This window comes from Excalfactoria chinensis, chromosome 7, assembly GCF_039878825.1.
Source record: "Excalfactoria chinensis isolate bCotChi1 chromosome 7, bCotChi1.hap2, whole genome shotgun sequence".
In the NCBI taxonomy this organism is placed as follows: Eukaryota; Metazoa; Chordata; class Aves; order Galliformes; family Phasianidae; genus Excalfactoria; species Excalfactoria chinensis.
This window is the reverse complement of record NC_092831.1, coordinates 4022272-4044954: the sequence shown is the minus strand read 5'-3', so window position 1 is coordinate 4044954 and position 22683 is coordinate 4022272. Positions and strand designations below refer to the sequence as shown.

General features: G+C 42.1%; 1 protein-coding gene across 1 annotated transcript in view; it reads right to left on the bottom strand.

Annotated features, from left to right (window-relative positions):
* LRP1B (LDL receptor related protein 1B) overlaps positions 1 to 19449 on the bottom strand; it is a 563267-nt gene extending 543818 nt beyond the window's left edge. The window contains exon 1 of the mRNA XM_072342527.1: positions 19187 to 19449. Coding sequence (XP_072198628.1) covers positions 19187 to 19271 — 85 coding nt within the window. The 5' untranslated portion in view covers positions 19272 to 19449. The remainder of the gene's footprint in view (positions 1 to 19186) is intronic.
* Positions 19450 to 22683: the final 3234 nt, after the last annotated feature.

Here is a 22683-nt window from a genome sequence, read left to right as displayed (position 1 = left end):
AGAAACCCAATGTAAACATGGTACCCTGCTTAACTGGGATATCTTCTCTTTTGCCAACAGAAGGCTATTAATAGTGACATTTAAAATAAGCTGAGTTTTTGAAAGCAAACTAGAAGCCACTACAGTGGGAAGGCATTTATCAGGTACTGCTACACCACTGAAAAGATCTCTACGCCATCATTAGATTTCTAAAAGGAGAAATTTCTCCCATATACTCTTCTACAACCACACTCAGTGTTAAGTCTTGAGGGTTTGCAAGAGTTGTGGCTTATGTTTCCATTAAATTAGGACATCCTTTGGGGGAAGACCTGCTGGAGAGGAGCTCTGCTGAGAGGGACCTGGGCGTCCTGGTGGACGACAGGTTGGCCATGAGCCAGCAGTGTGCCCTTGTAGCCAAAAAGGCCAATGGCATACTGGGGTGCATTAAAAAGAGCATGGCCAGCAGGTCGAGGGAGGTGATCCTCCCCCTCTTCTCTGCCCTGGTGAGGCCTCATCTGGAATACTGTGTCCAGTTCTGGGCTCCCCAGTACAAAAAAGACAGGGATCTCTTGGAAAGAGTCCAGCGGAGGGCCACAAAGATGGTGAAGGGCCTGGACCATCTCCCCTACGAGGAGAGACTTAGGGAACTGGGTCTGTTTAGCCTTGAGAAAAGAAGGCTGAGAGGGGACTTGATCCAGGTTTATAAATACCTGAGGTGTGGGAGCTATAGTGGCGAGGCTGGTCTGTTTTCAGTAGTGCGTGGGGACAGGACTAGGGGCAACGGGCTGAAACTCCAGCATAGGAAGTTCCGCACGAATGTGCGCAAGAACTTCTTTACAGTGAGGGTGACGGAGCACTGGAACAGGCTGCCCAGGGAGGTGGTGGAGTCTCCTTCTCTGGAGATATTCAAGACCCGCCTGGACGCCTACCTGTGCGACGTGGTGTAGGGAGCCTGCTTTGGCAGGGGGGTTGGACTCGATGATCTCTAGAGGTCCCTTCCAACCCCTATAATTCTGTGATTCTGTGATTCTGTGATCCTTGCAACAAGTGGAATATATTTAATACAAAGGCGGTAGGATTTTAAGATAATAATGAGACAAAAAATGGCTAACCACGGAACTGAAAAGAAAGGCTAGAACAAGTGCATCAGTACTCACCCATGGCAGACTGAGCACATAATGTGGGGTTTTGGTCAGAACGAGCTTCCAAATAGTGAAGTTACTGGTGTGGCATTAGAAACTAGCTTTATAAAGGCTCTCTTTAAAATAGGTATGGCAAGAACGTGATACAAAGAGAAGCTAGATCACATCTACTGGATGTCCTCCCATTCCTTCACAAAATTGGCAATGTAGGAACAGCTACTGAAAGGTAAATGTGACAGCTTCACAGATAAAGAGATAATCTGCTTACATAGAACAAGGAAAGAAAGAAAACATTAAGGACAACACCAAGTTACCATTCATTCTTTTCTTACACAGAACCACCTCACTCCGATCCTTTTGGCTTCGAGTTAAGGACTCCTATTGCCCACTAAGCACTTCCCGAGTGCCCATATACTTCTCCTCCATCTCAGAACAAAAGGTTTAACTCTCCTTAAGCATCTACTCCAGCTGCTTTGTCATCAGATCACCTCCGTGCCTCCCTCCTTAATGCTCTGCCCGGTCAAAATAAGAGCTGGTACTAGAAGCACAGCAATCCCTTTTGTCTAAGGACAAACCCCAACTTATCTGTTTCTATCCCTAATTGCACCCCTGTTCCTACACCAAGCGCTGATGACTGACTCAACATACAAAAGAAGTCTCAACGTTAATATGGAATAAAACTGATCCACTTCTGAAGAGGTGGTTAAAAAAAATTTGCAAAGGCAACGTAAAAGAAAAATGTACAACTCTTGAGAAAGCCTTTGTTACATAACCCCTCACTTACAAGATTATGCACCGCATAATGACTTCGGGAATCTCTCGTGCAGATCAGTTTTACACATGCATTAGTTTCTGCACTCTCACTGATCCCAGACCTTGTCACTCAGCCCATTTTCCCATAGACAATCCCTGTAATAGCAGATTTGTCTTAGACGGCTTTTATTCCTAGCCTACAGCACAAGACAAAGAAGAAATAATTCTTAATCTACTTTGCCTAGCTAAGAACAGGAAGTAATATAAACTCAGGCACAACGAGCTTGCTGTAGAGCCTCAGCCACTTGCCCGCAGCCTACAGACCATGGGGAAGAGCTGCTTGCAGCCTGGTCACAAACATTAGGATACCAGGCGGTAGGGCGGCTCAGCACAACATTCTGTCACTATTTCAAGGCTCAGAAGAGGAGAAGATGTGAGCTCCCAGGGAGCTGAGGGCTCACCAGAGCAGGTCGGCTCTGCCGGACCAAGTAGCACAGCTGATAATCACCACCCTATGTTATAAAGTGGTCACGTTTGCTTTTTTTATTATTATTATATATATTTATTTTAAAATTCTTGTTCTGGCCTTGTAAGGAACTGAAACAAACACCATTTCCATGCAGGCAGGATGACACTCCTGGTGACAACGGCCAGTTCTCTTGCCTGAAAACAAGTTATAAATAGCAGTATTATTCATGCATCAATAGCATATATTCAAACACGTTTCAAAGACAGAGTGACTGTAAACCAAGCCAAAGCAATACATACAAATCCATATTGCTCCCAAAATAACCTCTTTCATAGCCCCTCAGCCAAGGAGCTTCTGCATCCTCCTGGTACAGAAGTGTCAAAGGCATCTTCCTCTTGATCCATTTGGATGCACCCGCTAAGAGAAGCCGTGCTGCTGGAGCAGAGCAGGAACACGTTCAAACAGGGATTAAGTGACTTTCACAAGTGGGAAAGAACACTGGAATACAGGGTCTGAAAGGGAGGAAAGATTAAAAGAAAGGTGAAGAGGTGACCTCCTTTGATGGAAAATGAACAGGTTAAAAAAAATAAAATAGAAAAAAAAAGCACATTCGAAATCCGAAAGTTCAAACCCTTCCAATGGTATCAAGACAAACCCAAATAGGAACACATGGTGAAGATCTGTGGAATTAGCAGGCCTGATTTTTGCTAAGCAGCATTTAGAGATATTCGATGTTTTTTTTACACAGGTTTTTTTGGGGTTGCTCCTCCTTTCAGGTTTCAGGGGGAAAAAAAAAGTACAGATGTTTTTAGAAGCTTACCTGTTAGTATATACTTTGGGTAAGTGAGACAGATTTATGGGAACCATTTCTCTAATTAAATAGAAAATCAACAGATGGCATTCTATAGGCAAGTCTCTTATTTTCTTAATTTAATATGACTTGGATTGCAATCCTGTATGATTTCAAGAGGCTGATTTGAATATAACAGCTCTGAAAAAGCTGTGTGAGAAAAGCCGTTAGCAACCCACAGCAAGCATAACCACCACCTAGCTAACTGCCTTCTGTAACCCTTGGCTAGAAAGCAAGATTGTCTGGGTCTGACTTCAGAAACGCAGCCTTGGACAGAGGGAGTTTTGTTCTGAATAAGAGAGTATTCCAGATGAGAAACAAACACAGCTGCAGCACTGGAGTAATCCATTATGAGAAAACGCCCTAAAAACATACATATATATATTAAAAATAAAGGTATTTCAGGCCCTACTTGGTCTGAAGTAGGAATTTTTAGCCGGCACCAAATTACCTCCCCTCCTTTCATGGTGGGAATCAATTCAAGCAATCTCAGTATATTTTTAGTTGGTTATCATAAAGATGTTCATGTTGCCATTCTGAAGAGCAGATTGCCGTGTAATTTCACGTTTTTCGTCCTTGTGCAAATAAGTCACAGTTTACTGTAGGTTGATTTTTCCATGTGTAATATGTGGATTAGCAATTAACATTTTAATTAAAGAAGGATTAACCAATATTAGGAAAATTATGTCTGGAACTGTTCAATTTAAAACCCACCACATACGTACAGATAAACATATCTTTGTTAAGTACAAGTAATTTTCTGGTCTGTGCAAGAATGATACGATTTAGGCCTCTGAGAGACAGCATAGTAATTTGATATTATTACACATGGAGATAACTACCAAACAAATATAATAAGTGAAAAATGTGTTGTTTTTTTTTCAAGAAGCTGCATGATTACCATTAAATTAAGTGTTAGATGTTCATTTAGTGAGGGTTCGGGCCGCAGCTCAAGAAACGCTGCCTGTAGACCAGTTTAATTTAGTTATGCTTAAACCACGAGCAGTGGTGAAGGAGGACACGCTGTTCTAAGTGTAAACTGTATTAACAGAGATTTCTGTGCTTCTTGTTCCACTTGCAGTTTTGCTGTGTGAATAAATCACAGCACGTTTTCTCTTCTTTCAGCAATCTTCAGAGCAAGAAGCCGGAATTTATACCATGTGCCTTCCTGCCTGCATCTGGTCTCATATTGTCAGTGCACACCCTGGGTACTGAGTTCTGTTGGGTTGTGCTTTTGTTTGTTAGTACCGGGCTGAGGCAGCATTGCCAAGTTGGGCTTTCTTTGGGGGGAAGAGAAAGATTAACAGGTGCATCCATCCTTAAATCACTTTGCAAAGAGGACAAAACTGGGTGGTGGCATCATAGCAAAAGCAGCCAAAGAACAGGAAATACTGTACCAGATATCCAAACCTATTACCCATCATTAAAAGCATACGGCAGTTGCAATTCTCCCCTTCAGTCACAGAGTGGAACTGAGACACACACCCTTATGGCAAACACCATTATCAGAACCTGCAGAGAACTGTAACAAATGTTCTCATCAGCATCTTTTGATGCCATTTGGGTACAGCTCAATGATTTTGAATTTACAGAAGCATTTAGTACATTTGCAGACCTAGTAAGCAGCATAATAAACACAATGAAGCCCTTTCTACTCTTCAGCACCAAGGTATTTTACTTACAAGAAAATAAAAAGAAGCCCAGATCTTTACAGCACACTGCTTCTAAAGCAGCAGCAAACCAAAATCTTTTAAGCCCATTAACTTCAAAAAGGCAAAGCTTTTGGGGGTTGAATAATCAGCTCCTAGGCATCTTCCCTGGGTTTCATTTCACTGAGATTAGGAGTGACAAAAAGAGTTTGTTCCCAACAGCTAGAGAGATGGCCAGGCACCATGGTGGGTACAGCCACATGGCAGGAGAGATGCAGTAATTCACAACTAAGCAGACAACAACAGAGAACACAGATGGAATGGGAATCAACTTCTTCATCTTTAAATGAACTGGTGAACTCCAGGCCAGTGTTTAAGGCGATGTATATGGGTCATGTCAGATTTGTGTAGGACTCTGTTCTGAGTGATAAACTCAAACGCTTATTTAGAATTTAAAAAACAAAACAAAAATCACTTTTGAGGCTGAGTGAAGAGGAGGCAGAAAAGTGAGGAGTAACTCAAGTTCACAAAGCAACCAGAAAACACTGAAGTAGCAGAAACATTTAAGAGCTGCCCATTTGAGCTTTAAGATGACATCTCTTTATTTCATAGATAAGCAGCAGAGGAATACTGGCAATAGCAACTGCTTCCTTTGCTACCATCCCTCTTGAATGTTCACAACCTGGAATATTTTCATGGGATTGCATTGTAAAATAGCAATTCAAACTTACTTTTTAAGCCACATGTATAGCAGGACCACATCCATGGACCCCATCAGGATTCAAAGCCTTATGCTTGGAACTGCCTTACCCAAATTTAACCTTACAAATTTTGTATTAGAGAAGGGAGCCAGAGAGAAGGGGACGGATGGAGGGAAATTACTTCTAGAGAAGATGTTTCCTGCTCTCCTTTCCACTGAGGTACATGACAAAGGCAGCCAACAGTGGTAGAGCAAAGAGCCACAGCTCCAGCCCAAGAATCCTCCATAGCCAACTCCTCCCCGAACTCTACAGAGGGGGGCAGGAAGGAGCTGCTGCCACTCCGCTGCTGCCTCCCATGGTCATGTCATCTCTTCAGCAACCTGCTTCAGACTTGCACTGAAAGCCTTCCTAAGAAACAGACTTCTTGCTTTAAAAGCTTCAGGAAATTGAGACATCGTATTACACTGCAGACCACAGGCAACTCCTGCTGAATGCAGAGAGCTGTACCATCTTGCATGGCTGCAGCATAGTGGGAATGCTTGTTTACACTGTACCTGGTAAGCATACAACTCATTTCATCCATTGAGATGTTCTGATGTGAATTTAAGAAAGACAGGCCCAGTATTTTTCACTGTAAACAGTGCAGTATCTGTGCCTATTCTTTCTGTAAATCTGCTGGTTTCGTCCTTAGAGCATCTTTTGAAATAACTTGCAGTTAACACCTTGTTGTTCTTTTGCTTGTCAAACCATGTACTACTATTAGCATTTCAGAAATAAACAAAATGAACAGCGTGGACTGTCAAATCTTCAGCTGTTTTATTGGGGAAAACATAAATACAAAGTGCTGTAATTGAATCCCACTAAGAGCAAAGTTCTAAGAACCCAGCACAGAAGTTGCTGTAATATTTGAGGGGAGAAAGGGTGTTTTGAGGTAGCACATGTGCTGCCTGGAGCTGAGCTGTCATAGCAACAACCTCATTAAATCATCCCTTTTGGGAGTGCTAACCTGTATCCCGACTGTTGGAAAGATGTCGTTTATAATGGGACTTAATTCAGTTAAGAGTCAAAGTACAGTAGACTTGCAGAAAAGTGAAATTGCTAATTTAAAGAATTCACAGAGGAGCATGAATACAATATCAAATGGCTGCAAAGAAAACCAACAAAAACAACACCTTGGCTTTTGCCCTCATCATCTTCCACTCCCCAAAACCACCACTGGCATCCCAGCCTCTTAGGCATACAGTTCACACTTTCCCTGTGCCATCTTTGTCTCTGACAGAGGCTCTGAAGGTGCCTATTTCTTCTATTATTGCCCCTACATGCCAAGCACAACCAACACAGTTATTCACCTGTTCTAACACCAAGCTCTGCCCCACCAGCTACCAGACTCATAGACAGAGGCCATAGATGCTCTCCTCCCTATTTTTTCCATTCTTAAGGCTCTTGCTTTCAAGAAAACAACAAAAAAGGGGGTATTCTCAAAAAGGTGGGTATCCAAATGATTATCTTCATCATTAGGCAGAGATAGACATCAACTTCCAGAGCTGCTTTGATACCACACTTGTCACTTCCATAATGGAGTGGCGATAGAGCAACAGAAATATGTTAATGTGTATTTGGATTTCATTTTTAAAGATGTATGATTTAATAACTTTAATTGACAGCAATAACGCCTCTGTACAACACATTTTGGAAGTGCCTTTCGGTTTTTAAAGCAGTGGAGATAATTGTAAATGAAAAATGGAAGAAAACTGCACTGCTCAGAAAATGAGTCATTAACCTTTCAACTCGAGAGCTACTGCTGAAATCGGGACCAGCAGGACTGCAGGAACAGCACGAGCAGTTATGGAGGTAATTCAGTACTTTAAACTGATTCCTTTCATTAAGAATCATAGAATCTGATAGTCTTAAACTCTTCCCACATTGGTCTTAAACTCTTCCAGGCTTGGCCTCCATCTCGCCAAAACATGATCATTTGGCAGGTCACTAACACAGAAATGTTTGTTAGGTCTTTAAGAAGAGCAAGGCCATATATATTATATCTACAAATCAGTCGTCAAGCTTTTTCAGGTGAAAAAATAAAAGCATAAGCTACCCATTAGGCACCAGTGCTTCCAGAATCTCCTCCACCTTAATAGCTCCTGTAGAAATTGAGATATTCCATCTATGCTTATGACAAAAAAATGTTAATTCTTTTCTAACAAATTATTTTCATTAAACATGCAACTATTGCATTCTGTTTTGAAACAACAAAACACACATATACTCTTTTGCAGCTCAAGGTATGATTTCATTTGGTATGTGTGGAGCTGTGCAAGGCTTTCTGTATTTTAATGTATTTATTCTCTGGCTGTTAGCAGAGCTGTCCAAGAGCAAACTTCAAGCCAGTTGCAATGTACAGATTTTTCAATAAAAAACAGGAGAAATATTGGCCAGGCAATTAATTAAATGGCACCAGGACATTTTTTTTCCCCCTCCTTTCACAAACTTCAGTTGGTATTCCAATCCTGCATTAGGTACACGACAACACCAAATATAATAAATCTCCATTTATTGTCAGTAGATTTTTAATCTGGTTCTTCTAAACAGCCTGATGAACACATTTTAGCAGAACACAATAAGGGTGAGACTGATCAAGCCTTTCCTCTTCATACAATCACCAAGGTTGTAAAAGACCTAAAAGATCATCTGGTCCAACCATTCACCTATTACCAATAGCTCCAACTAAACCATGATTCTCCTCTCCAAATCTCTGCTACTGGGTGAGCTTCAGCATTAGCAACACTCAAGGGGTGCAACTTCATCCCTAAGGGCTATAGTGCCATAGCCAATATCTGCTCAATTCTTTCCTCGTTCAAGCAAAGCATGGTGAGCTGCTACCTCCAGCACATAAGACTGTTGTAGTTCTTGGGTTATCTGGCAAGTTCTTGGGTTATCTGGTCACTAAGGGAAAAAAGAAAGGAAAGGGTCTTCTCCCACTCTAACCTTTATTCTGGCATCACTGCCCTGAAAAATGGGATTATCCCCCATTGATGAGTTACATACATAAGCAGCCCTGTCTCAGCCATCTCACTCCACATCTGCCATCAGCACGTACAGCTGATGTTACTACAAAACCTCACCCCAGCCACTTCTGGGCAAAAACATGCAAAGATAAGGAAAAAGGTGCAACTCTATCAGTTATACGAGCCCCACCAGGGCAGCAGAAAGCACAAGCTTTAAGTGGTGTTCCTCCCAAGTATGGGGACGCATATTATTACTGGCTAATGAAATTCATATGCATACCTCCTACTTATTGCCTTTGAAAGATATCGGATATCCTTCTGGATGTCTGGCAGCTCAGCAGACTGACATCTCTAAAGATATTAGTTTTCTTGTTATCACTGCAACCAATATTCGTGCCATCATGAGGATTAGGATGAATATTAATTAGCAATGAGTTTTTGAACTATAGCACGGGGCAGTTTCAATCTACAGCTGGAAAATTCCCTGACAGTTTCCTAGAGTATCTTTTCATTCTGTTTTAAACACTAACAGGTATTCCAGAAACAAATGTATATACTTTACCCATGCATTCAACTCACCCATTTCGAAATCTCAAATTACACTGATAATTGTATTCTGCTTCTCTATTTGAAAGAAAACCTAAAGACTAAACTAAGCTCCAAAATACAGATTTAGAAATGCGCTTATTTTATGTAATTCTGGTTGCTTTAAAGGGCAACCACTTCTACAGCACAAAGTTCACGTAAATCTCCCTGCAAGTCCCAAATGCAAACACTATCTACAAAGTCCACAATCTTTGTATTTCATGAAAGCTCCTCAGAATACATCTAACATGAGGGGAAAAAAAGCTAGATTTCATTCTTCATCTTTTTGACAGAAAGGTGTCAATAGAAAGATGCTGACAAGAAAGCAAACGGATGCCTGTGCAACTTTATTACTGAAGTATGGACAGATTACTCTGTGTTATTAAAACATCACTGCAACACTGCTGACATTTGTGCCTAGCAGTGGCAGCTATTTCTATTGAGATGAGCTGTTTAAAGCCTCAGTTATCAGTCACACACACACACAAAGTTATTCTTTAAGTCTACAATGAGACAGTTGAATGTTAAATACATCTATATGTACCTGAAATCCCAGAGGGCACTACATTTATTTCTATTTAAAAAAATTAGGTACAGCTCACAGATGAATTCTTCACTAATACGTTAATTACCAACAATAACTTCGTTACGGAATCCTACAACATCATGAAGAAGAGAAGGATGCTTGATTTCCCCGTGGCTTACACAAGACAATACTCACATATGCCAAACATTGCTGCTTATCTCCACTTACATGCACACAATTATTTTGGTTCACAAGCACAGTGGAAACATGGTAAAAGCGGTGGAGGGTTTTTTCTTGTTCTGTACTGGACACGGCCTTCTTGCTCTCTACCAAATAAAATAATCCAGTAATTTAACAAGTAGCCCTCCTAGCCTGTTTCCATTACCCACTTCTAGGCTGTTTGTTTCCCTCAGGCTGCAATTCCAAATGAAAGCAACATTCAACAGGCACTTGTATCCACAAAAGCTGTTACTATCTAATAAGCTCTGCAGCACCTGGACTCCTGGAGTCATAAGAGGTTTTCCCAGGCATGAGGTTTTGGAAATTTGATAAGTGAGATATTCTACTCAAGGTGCCAGTGTGCAATTCAAGGTGAACAAGTGAAGTTAACTACTCCATTTGCTCACAGTATAAAATCCTGGTCACCGGATGCTTACCAGCTGTCACCTTAAACAGAGCCATTCAAAGATTTCCACTTAGATGCAGCAGCTTTTCTGTTAAGCTTAAAACAGAATAGAACTGTAGAATTAAATGCAAATTTAGAAGTACTTGGAATTAGTTTTCCCTCGTTTGCTTTATGCACGCTTGATCAGCCACTGGTTACCGCTTTGAGATAATATAATGGTATTCTCCCCAAAACCAGCACAGCCCCAATAGTTGGCCTCAAGAAACAGCTTTCCACAGTGCTACTTTGCCCCTGGGACCACCAAGGCCATGCCGTGCTATCTTCGACAAGAAACTGCCCACTGTGAGGCTAAACAGACCACTGATCTATTGCACTCTTGCATTTGTCATTAAAGTAAATAAAACATTGAGAGCCGTTCTATTAACTTTGCATACTTAATCATGCCTTTCATATCCATACAAGCTTTATAAAAAAGCCTTTTTAAAGTACTCAGACCCTACTACCAACTTATAAACGCGATACAGGACTCAAGTTGTGCGGCAGCTACTACTTCTTTAGCACTTACTTCATGTAAATGATTTTAGTCGTGTTCTTAACTCTCCACAGCCACACGTTAAGCACTCCTGCAGTCACCGGCCACCTCCTGAGCCCAGCCAACACCACAAGAGCAGCAGTCACCGCACGTTTAGCTGCATTACCTTGTCTTTGCAAGGCACATTTGTCACAGCGTGATACCATTGTGAAAAGACAGGCCACCAATTAATGCAAATCAGTGCAGTTCCATTGAAGAGCATTTAACGATTCTCACTGACAAAATCATAGCATGGTTCAGAGTGTTTTACTCATTGCTGACTACTAATTGGTTAGTAGTTAGAATTCAGCTTTTTGCAGTAAAAGAAAATTTATCACAGAAACGTGGATTGTTCTTAATACAATTTGTACAGAAAAAGTTGCACTGCATTAGAAATATAAGCACTTTTATTTGCTTGAATGTGTTTTAAATACGGAGCCTCACAGTCTGTACCCGAGCAGTATTATAGAACAATATTATAGGACTTCCTCATTGTGTTGACAGCCATCTGCTTCCAACCCCCTTCTCATCGCCCAAAGATCAGTCAAACTTTGATATGACAGACCAGATTTCTGCACAGAAGAAAAAGCTACTCACAGGACAGCAAGAAAGGCTGCAGATCGGAGCACACCTACCTAAAATGCTGGGGAAATGAAGTTACAGAAGCCTACATCTGCTATTCTCCTGCCCTACTATGGTATACACAGTTTGCAGGTCTCTGAAAATATCAAAGAGGCAGATTAGCTGACACCAACTCTCCAGCGGAGTATAATCTACAGAGTAAATGGGTAATATTGTGTACTGTCAGCTCCGTTTAAGTCACAGTCCCTTGAAACCCAGAAAAAGAAATGTAACATTAACAAGCCAATAGAAGGACCTCACTGATAGCTCTGCATACACGTGCTGATCCAGATACAAGCTCCAGTGTAAAGCACTGCAGTAACAGGGCCATTGGGGTAAGGGTGCAAGACCTCGTTTGCTTGGCCCTCCAGCACTCTGGTTTGTCTGCACTTTGCAGCAGCATCTCTCCCCATCTACTGTTTCGTATATCCATGTATATGCATGCAAAATATCCTCAAAGAAGTGGCTCCTATTAGCTCTATATGTTTCTAATTGGTTCTAAAAGTCAAGCAAGCCTCAGACAACACCTGCAAGGTACACACTTGCTCTGGTATAGCCTTGCTTTGCTGCCCACAGAAGCATAATAAAAGCAATCCAATGTGACCAGCTGCATGCACAGAATAGTACCTCAACCTGCTTCATCTCCATTGTACATGATTTAACAAAGTAGCCTAAAATATTCTCCTAAGAACACCATAACATGACGTTACCAGAAAGAAAGCATTTGTTGTTCACTGTTCTTTCCATAATCTAAATAGAAGAACAAACCACTTGGCTCAGTGGACCCAAGGAATTAATTCAGTTTTGCAAACTTCACATCAAAGAACAGACTCTTCTATGATTTTTGGGTCACTGTCAGTTTTGTTTACTATTAGACTACCTTCATGATTTCAGAATAGAGTACTACTCACTTCTGACCCAGGTGCCATCTCATTAGTTTTAGTCATCCTGCTCAGGCAGCAGGAAGCAGGATGAACCTCAGTTTTAATGCTATGTTAAACATCCCTGTCACTGTACTTCATTACTCTAATTCAGCAGATTTTGTGTTCTAAGCTTCTTTTAATGAGTCTTAGGTACTTGAAATGAGTGAAAACTAGCAGTAACTAAACATCATGAATGATAAGTACGGTGCTTCATCTAGAAAATGAGCCAGTCTCGTCTGCATCACACAGAACTAAGTTCAACCTTAACCTCATGGCTTCCAAGTAGCAAACCATACATATCAGCACAATGATCTGTCAGAGAAACAGACAAAATTCCAGACCTCAGGAGAAGGTGATCTCCCCAAAACAAGGCGTTTTTCCCCCTAAATGAGAAATTGTCAGCGTAACATTTATTGAAAATGAATAATTGATGACATAACTCATTCTCTCAGGCTGTAAAAGTCGTCTAGAAAAGCAATCATGATTTTATCCAAATACTTTAAAACTAGACTTAGGAAATATAAAAGCAGGCTCAATAAAAGAAACCCAGGCAAAAGTGAATCTAACTTTAGAACACAAATACTGCAAGAAATAACTCTTTTTTTTTTTTGCACAAAGTCTCTAATACAAAACAGGGGAAAAAAAGTAAATTGGCTTCCAATTAAAATTTTTATCAATGATATTCTAATTAAAATGACCCAAAGTTCCCTGCATTCTTAAATCCTGGCCCTGTTACCACTAAGGACCACGCTGATTTCAGCTGTGTTAACTCAGGTCTGTGGTCTATTTGATAGCACAGTAAAACAAATTAAGTAAAGCAATTCTTTTCTGGAGAAGTTTCAGTGCTGAACAGCATTGCTTTCCTTTCATAAGCACAGTGTTACACAAATATCAATATACTTCAGATAAATCCATGTGTTTGCACATGCAAAAGAACGGCAGTGAACTTACCTTGCTCTTCCCTCTTTCATCTTCATAGCATTTGCAAGCAGAAAGATGCAGGTGTTTTGGGGAAACCTATCAGCCTCAAAATTACTGTGATTTTTCCTCGTGATTTCCTTGTATTAATAACTACATTATATGCATTTTCATGTCGGCACATCACCACAGCATCTCTCTAATGATGCATATGCTAAAAGGATATATCAGATAGTACTCTTCAGGTACATCTTCCAGTGCCTGAAAAACTACTCTAAAAACCATGTTTTAGGAAGACATTTGGCTGCATGTTATGAAAGCAACAGGTGCAAACCCAAGTGCTCTCCACCAATATCAGCAGAATAAATGGCTGCCTAAACTATCTGACAGTATCAAAACTGCATCTTAGAAACTGTTGACAACAATTATTTTTGCTAGTTTGCAGACAGGCAAATTGAAATCACAAAGCATTATATGAAAACTGACTGGGTACTTTTTGTTTTGCAGGAGCGTGAGCTCGTGCGAGCAGAAGAATTCATCCTTGACAAAACAGCCCACAGGAGAAATATTGCATTTGCAAAGCATTGCATCAGCATTTGTCTTGCACATGGTCTATTCCCCCTCCAATATATCATCACACGGCTATTTGAGAAAACAAAACTGCATGCTTTCATTCTCCAAGATTCCTTTGTTCATGCAAAGGAAAAGAAAATAGTGAAGCTTCTGAACTTCCTGCTAGAAACTCCGTATTGGTGAAAACCTTAAGGAATTATACATGTTTTTCTTATTCTCAGAGTTCAAGATTTGTCTCTAAAGAACTAATCCAATCACACTTGAAGCGTAAGTCACTCAGTAGAGTCATGCACACCACAGAATGTCCTCCTGACAATAAGGCAATAGATAATTCTAAATGCATCAATCTGACAAAGAAAAAGAAAATACTTGTGAAGCAAAGCTGTGTTTCAACAGCTTGGCTCCTCTGGAAGGCCATGTTATTCAGCAGAAAGCCACACATATGATGTTTAGGAACATGAGATGACACTGAGAGCATATTTCAGAACACAATGTGCCATATTTAGAACTCTTACTATAGCCATCTCTACTTTTCCAACTCAGAATTCAAATCTACTTCTAACTGAATAGAAATAAGTCTTAGTGTGTATCTCACTTCATGACAGGCATTATGTCATCTTGTAGAAGCCCTACTTAGTAGTATGCTATACACTGCAGTGTTTGGGTATTAACACACAACCACAACTTATTACAAACTGGTGGAGAAAAATGGGGTTGCCAAAGGGACACACAGTCATCTTTTTAAGTGTCAGATTCTATACTCACACTGGAAGGGTTTGTGAAAAATACAAAGAGCCCCAGTTAAGTTCCATGTTAATGTTATTGGGTTGGAACTTGAGGATGTTTGAGGTCCCTTCCAATCCAAGCCACTCTATGAATATAGATCATAGCACTGACACACAATAACAAAATAAAACCAGATAACTAACAAAATAAAAAGATTCTACCTTACTGCATTAGCAAATTCAATGCAGTTCGGGCATTTTTATCACTGTGGTCACCAACCAACCAGAGACAATACAACTAATTGGTAAATTGAACTTATTTGTAAGCAGTGATGAAAATAAGACCAAAAACAACTTGTGTAACTACAACACTAGTGGGCTGGACAGAAGGCATGTAGCCATTGAGGAATTATATTAAAAAAAAAATAAAATCCAATTAGGATTTAATTGCACTCACCAAGTTTAAGACCTAGTGCTGCAATTCCTACACTTGGCCCAAACTCATACTAATCCCAATAGTCACCATGACTTGCATAAAAATAATCAAGTTCTGATATTTTTATCCTCATCGTTTATGATTAAAAATGTTTTAAGTGCGATTAAATTGACTTAAAGTATTTTTTTAATATTACATTTGAGGAATCATGACTGCTAAAGACAGACTAATACATTAAAACTATGAAATGACATGATTCAATGCATGCTACAGTAATACAAGAGTCCTACCACCAAGCTTACCAGCATCTCTACAGATAGCCACTACTCTGAATTCTTAAACTGAATTTACCTGCAACCTTTACAATCAATAGAATAAAGAGAACCCTATTTTATTCAACTCCAAATAGCAGATAAATGGACAGAGCAGAACTCTAAAGAAACAAGGACTTCTGAGCTGCTGTCTTATATCATCTTTAAGTAAGATGAGATCCATGTGAGTGGAAAGATATACATACGTATGCTCAATGCTCAAGTTTACACATATCACTTCATTAAAAAAAGGTACTGTATGAAGAAGAGTTTTTCTGCAAGTCTTTGGAGATCAGCTACTTCAACCCACAGGAATACCTGCCAAAGCTCTGTGATAAATTAGTAAAAGGCTTGCTACAGGACAAGTTTACAATCACAGCCCTTCCATAGAAAACATCTTGTACTGAACTGCAAAACGTTACCCTTTTAAACTGTTAATGCACCTGGAACACTTTTTCCTTTTATTAAACTAGAGCTCCAAAGTCATGGAGCTAAACTGAAAATAACCTGCAGAAGGGAATGTGTGCAGCACTTCAGACATAACCACATGGCTTGCTCAGAAGCATCAGGATTTTGTTCATGCGATCACATACCCAATTGAAGACAAACATACATCACCGACTTCCCAATAAAACTGAAATTGCACTTGTGGATATCTCTCACGATTTCTTTCTTTAATTACTTCTTATTGCACATCCATCAAAATACTGTCCTAAATTCCTTGATGTGTTTCCACCCTTCCCTGTAATTTTGCCTCTCCCATGACAGATAAGATCTTAATAGCAGAGCATGCTTCCTGCAACATTGTTTCTTGGAATAAATAAATAGGAATGTCACTGCAACCTTGGAAGTATTTCTTTTTCATGTACAATTCTAGTACTTATTGCCCATGTTCAAGGCACACAAGTGGCATTAGGAATGAGAACAAACACCTCCATAGTACAGCACGGAAACGTGTCTTTTTAGGGAGTACTTCCCAACAGATTGCTAAGCCAGAGCTCAGGCTGGTGAAGTGCAGCAGCATTTGTTACACTTGGTTTCAAGCATTTTGCTACTAATAAGGAGACTGTTGCAAAACCACCCAGCAAATCCAGCTGCTTGCTGTGACACCTTGATGGAGAAGGAAGGCCACCAGCAATCAGATTGATTTCACCTGCTTTCTTTCTGTCACCAGCTGAGTAATCCAAATTAACATCAGCTGAACATTGAACCAGAGAATTCCATTTTTAAGTCATTCATCTCCAGCCTTTACTTAAACATGGTCAAAGCACACTGAAAACAGTAAATTCTCTACTAAGTGGAACAACAGTAGACATTTTAAAGACTTTATGAATCCAGAGAAGACGCTTCCATGAAGATTTGTCTTCCCTTCTTTTAAAGCATAAAATAACCCTGGAATATTAATTGAATATGTGATACACCATCACTCAGCAAGCACTGAGTTCCAGACATTTGCCAGCTCAGTAGAGGACTACTACCTGACAGCCTTTGGGGACAAGTCATACAGCACTCCCAACCCTATTTCTCACTATATGGAGATAAGACTTGTGAAGATCCATTGAGGTTTCTCAGATTCCTTTGTGAAACCATTACAGCTTCCTTGCCAGGGAGCTGCTCAGGAGCCCATTGACTGAAGCACCTCCTGACTGAGGTGGCACAACCCAGTTGTTATCCTCATCACCTTCCCTGCCATATTTCCCTCCCCAAACGACTTGACTTCTATTTTCCTTCATCTCATTTCCATCTCTTTCTCCATCTTACCTTTTCTTCTTTTTATACATACACTAAAATAAAGCATTTGCAACCTGAATAAGGACAGAACTGACCCAAGGAAAGCCTCCCAGTCAAATGCAAACCTAGAGAAGAGGTTTCATTACTTCAAACTTCAGTGGGATTCTTTTTTTCTTCCTCTTCCTTTTTCTTAATCCTAAAATCATGCACCAGTCTAGTAGGTGTTACCTCTCCCTACCACACTCACTAATATTTAGTATTACCATAGCTACCACAACAGTGCTATTAACACAATCCATGACATTTTCCCAATTCTCTATTACCTACCAATGGTGAGCCACAGCACGTTCCAAATTCCAGTGCCTTTCACATACATTAAACCTAGCATGCTTCAGCGCCTCAGAATTTCCTCTTGTGAAGGAGGATCAGCTTGGTAGGGTCAATAATTTTAGCAGTATATCATGAAGTTTATCTGATGTGGAAATGCAATTTGCTGTCTGGATGCCTCAACCTTTTTTTTTTTATGCTGAGACCATTTGACTTTCTTTCTTAACAAAATGCCTTTTAAGTCTCGATTTGAACTCTACTCAGTTTTGATAAGACATGACATTATGATATGATGAGTTAGTTGATTCTAAGTAAATTTGATTTATCCCACTTTTTGGGCTGGTATGCTTTACAAGGATGCTGTCTTTTAAGATAGGATTGATCTTAATGTAAGCTGACAGCACTTTTTTTTTTTCCTCTTTGTAAAGCACCAAGTCAGAGCAAGGTAATGAAAACAAGATATCAGGAAAATGAAGTAAAATTCACACAACAAACATTAATACCCAGAAACATTTGCTTATCCCCATCAAAAGGGGAATTATAAGTTCAGTTTCCAGAACAATTCTGCAAGATGTTTGCAAGTTTGATGCTTATTCATGAGATCAGACACAGGCTTTACAGCTGCTGAAGCACAATCTGACCATTCCGTGACTATCACAGAAAGTTCTTGAAACGTTTTCCATCAAACAACACCGCCACGGCCACGAATCCTCCCAGACAGAACTAAGGCATAGGTACCTTTCGTGATGCTGCAAGGTCTCTCCCATCTGGCTGAGCACACTGCTCAGGTGCCATTACACCCTCTTTCCTTCTCACTATTCTCCTAGTTACGATGCAGCGTTATAAACACGTAAGTTTGGGATGCTGCAGCAATGCCTCCCTCTCCCATAGCTGGTTGTTTCTCATTTCTTGCTCCTCGAATCACCTGAGTTGCTTTGATACCCAGGTGGGAAAAGACCGGCAGGGTTCAGGAGTTGAACTGAAGCCCGAATGCGTACCCCAAAGAGCAGAGCCCCCTGCACTCTCCCCACCGAGTTGCAAGCAGTTCGTCAACACTTTGGTAGATGGTTGTGCACGCGACGGAGAGGAGCTGGATGCCTAATAGTGAGAACTGAACGTTGTGCAGAACTGGGTGTCTGCTGAAACGAAGCTAAGTTCGACAGGCTGGGTACGACAGCATTCCCCGCAGCCACGTTCAGTTTGGAAGGGCTGCCAAGAGCCCCTCAGCCTGTCTTCTGATTAGCACCGTTTTGCACGGAGGGAAGAAACCCGAGGCAGCTCGGCACACCTGAGACAGGAGGGGAGCCGCTACTTCGAGACACGTTCCATTCCACGCCAACCTCTCCTGGGAAAACGAGAGCTCCGAGACCGCTACAAAACGCCACCCCCGGCGGAGGCTTTGATCGGAGACTCGTTAAGGAGAGGAAGAGTTGCAACTTCTGGCGCTGCTCGCGGCCCCAGCGCTCCCTCCCGCAGTGCTGCCCGCAGCCCGAACGCTCGGATGAGAGGCGGGCAGCAAACGGGGCAGCGTTACCGGAGGGAACTTCGGCTGCGCTTCGGGACCGGCGCCTCCGCATTAACGCTTCTTCACGGGAGCATCGACCCCGAGGGAGCACAGCTCTCCCCTTCCTGAGGCTCGCTGACACTCCACAGCCAAACTCCCCCAAGTTCCCCCGCAGCCGCTCAGCTCCATGTCTCCAAACTTCCCGTGCGCGAGGACGATGGCAACACGAGAGCAAAGTTGAACGCGCTTCGCACACCCTTACCTCCGCGGGCTCCCGCTGCCTGCACCTCCGCGACGGGCTGTAATCCCCAGAGCGCTGCTAGGAGAACCAGGAGGAGCGCGGACATCGCGGCGGAGCTCTTCCCGCTCTCGGGGGCTGCGGGAGCGAAGCGGCAGCGCCGCCGTGCCGGAAGACTCTGCGGGAACCGCCGCCGACTCCGGCACTTTTCAACGCGGAGCGCGCCGGGGCTCGGCTCACGCAGCGAGCGGGCAGCGCGGGGCGCCGCCGGTCGGCACAGCCGCGCTCCGCCTCCGCCTCCCTCCCTCGGACCGCCTCGCGCCCCGCCCCGCGCCCGCGGAGCGCCCGGTGTGGAGCAGGAGGGGAGGCGGGGGTGAGCTGCTGTCTGCTTGGGTTCTGGAGGGTTTGGAACGCTTTTATTTCATTATTATTTGCAGACGAGCTTCGTCAGAGGTGACTCGGCAAAAGAAGAGATAGACAAATATGTTGTCTCCCTGCCTTCGCGAGCTGCAGAGATGAAAGAAAGTAGCATGAGAAAGCTACTTGGTGCATGCACGAGCTTCAGTTGCCACCCAAAGCATCTTCAGCAAATTTCACCTCAGTTACTGGCGGTTCTTGAAGTAGATCCCGGTGGGCGCTGAATCCTGGAGTCAAAGAATCATTGGATTACAGAATATCCTGAGTTAAAACGGGCCCGTAGGGATCATCGAATCCAACCCCTGTTCCCACAGCACCACCTAAACCCTGAAATGGGTGAAAGCATTCCCGTGCTCCAGCAGCTCGGGGCCGTGCACACTGTGCTGGGCAGCAGTCCCATGCCCACCGCCGTCTGGTGCAGACCCTTTCCCTCACCTCTAGCTGCCCCCCTCCCCTGGCAGTTCTATCCCGTTCCCTCGGCTCCTGTCGCCGTCACAGAGCAGAACTCAGCGCTGCCCCACCGCTCCCTGTGAGGAGCTGCAGCCGCCATGAGGCCTCCCCTCAGCTCCTCTGCTCTGGACCCAACAAACCATGTTGAGTTCGCCAGCTCTGGTATCCAACCTAACCCTCTCCTGATCTCACAAGTCACATTTGTTCCCCAATTGGTTCAGCAGAATCATAACTTCTGCTTTACATAAGTGTATTACCTTGAAAGTGTCATGGAACGTTACCGTGCTTTGCTTATCTCAGTTCTGCAATATTTTATTTAATCCGATCCCTTTGCCAGATGAGAGGTGCTAAAGCTTTCACGTCACTCTCAGATATGAATTTCCTCCAAAGACAGCAAGGTGCTAAAATTGACTGCTGAGACCTTTACATTTCAAGAGTAAAGCCTCAGTCCTTTTAACTTCATGTTTATATTCCCCAACATGGAACCTAATGCCTTTTATATGAAGTGACATGGACAAGAAACTCCAAGGGGCAGAAAGACCAAGTGATGGTGGAAGGAACAGCTCACAACCCAGGAGCAATGTGAAAAATGTGATTATTTCTGCTGAAATGGAGGAAGAGCACCACGATACAGCTGCCCAAGAAGGTAAAATCCCCATCCTAGCCCCAGTGACCGCTATGGGGTCAGCCTGGTAGGAATCATAGATACTCCAAATAATTTGCAGCTGAGGGGAAAAGTCCAATTGGATCCAATTCCCTTGCAGTCAGTTAGTATATATACGACCATAACTGAATGCGGTTCTAGATCTCAGTGTAGAAAGCCTTTGCTAATACAGTAATGACCAGACCGGAATTAAAGAAAAGGAAAATCTGGCATTGTCTGTGATCTTGGGGATTGGTGGCTTTTCAGTATGACAGAGAATGGTCTCTAACAACATTCCTCAGTGCTGATGAATAATTTGCTTTCAGAATTTGGGGCTCATTTAAAACATTAACATTCGAAGAATGAATTGATCTTGCTTTCAGTATTGCAGATCTCACATGCACCCAGACTTATTTAAATATTTAAATAACATTTGTAATAGAAGCCAATGGTTTCCTTGTTTACAGGAAATAAAGTGTCATATGCAGTCAGGATTATGATTAAAAAGCGCAATTACCTGTAAGTAAGCATTTGTCAAATTGAGGCCTAAAAATGTGGCATGCTTTAAGCCAGCACTGAAGCAATAATTATCCCGGTAGCCTGCTTTTAAAATGCAGGTTGTTGAACAAATAGATGTTGACCTTTGATAAATCATTCCCCGTTTCATTTCCATTGAACGTCACTGGCTATGAAGTCACATTGGTGCGATTGAGTTGGATGACTTGAGCAGTGCAGTGCAAATATATGGGAGCAGAGGATGTCCCGTGTCTCCTTTTCAACTCAAATAAAGCAACATAATGCTCCTTCATATAAAAGCTGTCATGCATAGCTTCTATGAGGAAGCCTAAAATTGTTTAATGAAGTGACCACAGGAATAATCCAACCCTGTGTCTAGATGCATGTATGATGCGAACTCTTTAAATGACAACTTGGTCTATAGTGTGTTTTGTCTATACCTCAGAACTGAAAACAAAATAAGGCAAAAAAGGAGGTCTGAGCTGGATGCAGTTGCAGCATTTCCAGTTGAAAAAGAATTGAATGTCTTTTCCTCACTACAACCCTAAAAATGTAATTATATAGGAAACCAGAATGAACTGCTGCTGAAGAGAAAATCCAAACTTAAAAGTGCTGTTAGAGATCTGTTTGCTCCTATGCTGTTTTCTAACTCCTTCCTCCTAATCAGAGAAATTAACACTGACAGGTTAAATAAATGAATTCATCAAGCTATAGAATATTATGAAATCTCTTATTGAGATAAATTAAACAAAGTAGAACCAATCGTTCGTACTCGCTGGCATAACACAACACGGGAATATTAATTATCAGCCAAAGGTAATTCTGACATTAGGCGCCACAAAGCTACCTCGATTGCCTCACTGCAAATTGCCTTATGGCTTTACTGATTTATTCCCCATCACCAGGTGGGGAGGTGGTTTCTGTCACCCAACAGTCCCTGCAGTGCCAGTGTCACTGCGATGCTCAGCCCTTTGCAGAGGTTGCTAGGGGACGGTGCTGGCAGTCAGGCTGGAGGCACTCGGGTGTCCTGCCCTGGCCCACCAGCCTGAGAAAAGTTGCCAGGCAGCAGCTGACCCAGGGGCAGAAAGAAGGAAGAAAAACCTGGGACTAAAAAAAAACCCAAACCTATCCTGTCCAAATTCACAGCTTTGCGTTACAAGCCGTCCCTAGCAGAGAAAACAACCCTGAAGGAATTTTTCATTACTGCAGTGCAACAGTGGTTTCATTGCTTAAGACTTTCTGAATGTGCATCTTCGGCTGCTGCTGGAAAAAGTTCTTCATGTTTGAGCTGCTCTATATTTGCACACGGAGTACCATGGATGGAAATCACTGCCTGGCGCTCAAGAGGTTTTGGCATGGCTTTAATGCATAAATTGAGAGGTATTAAGGACAATACATGAAAATAGATTGGTATGGAGCCCTGCCACAGAAATGGAACAAAAAAATGGAACAAGAAAAACCCAACCTTCTAAACACAAAATCATCATACCAGTCT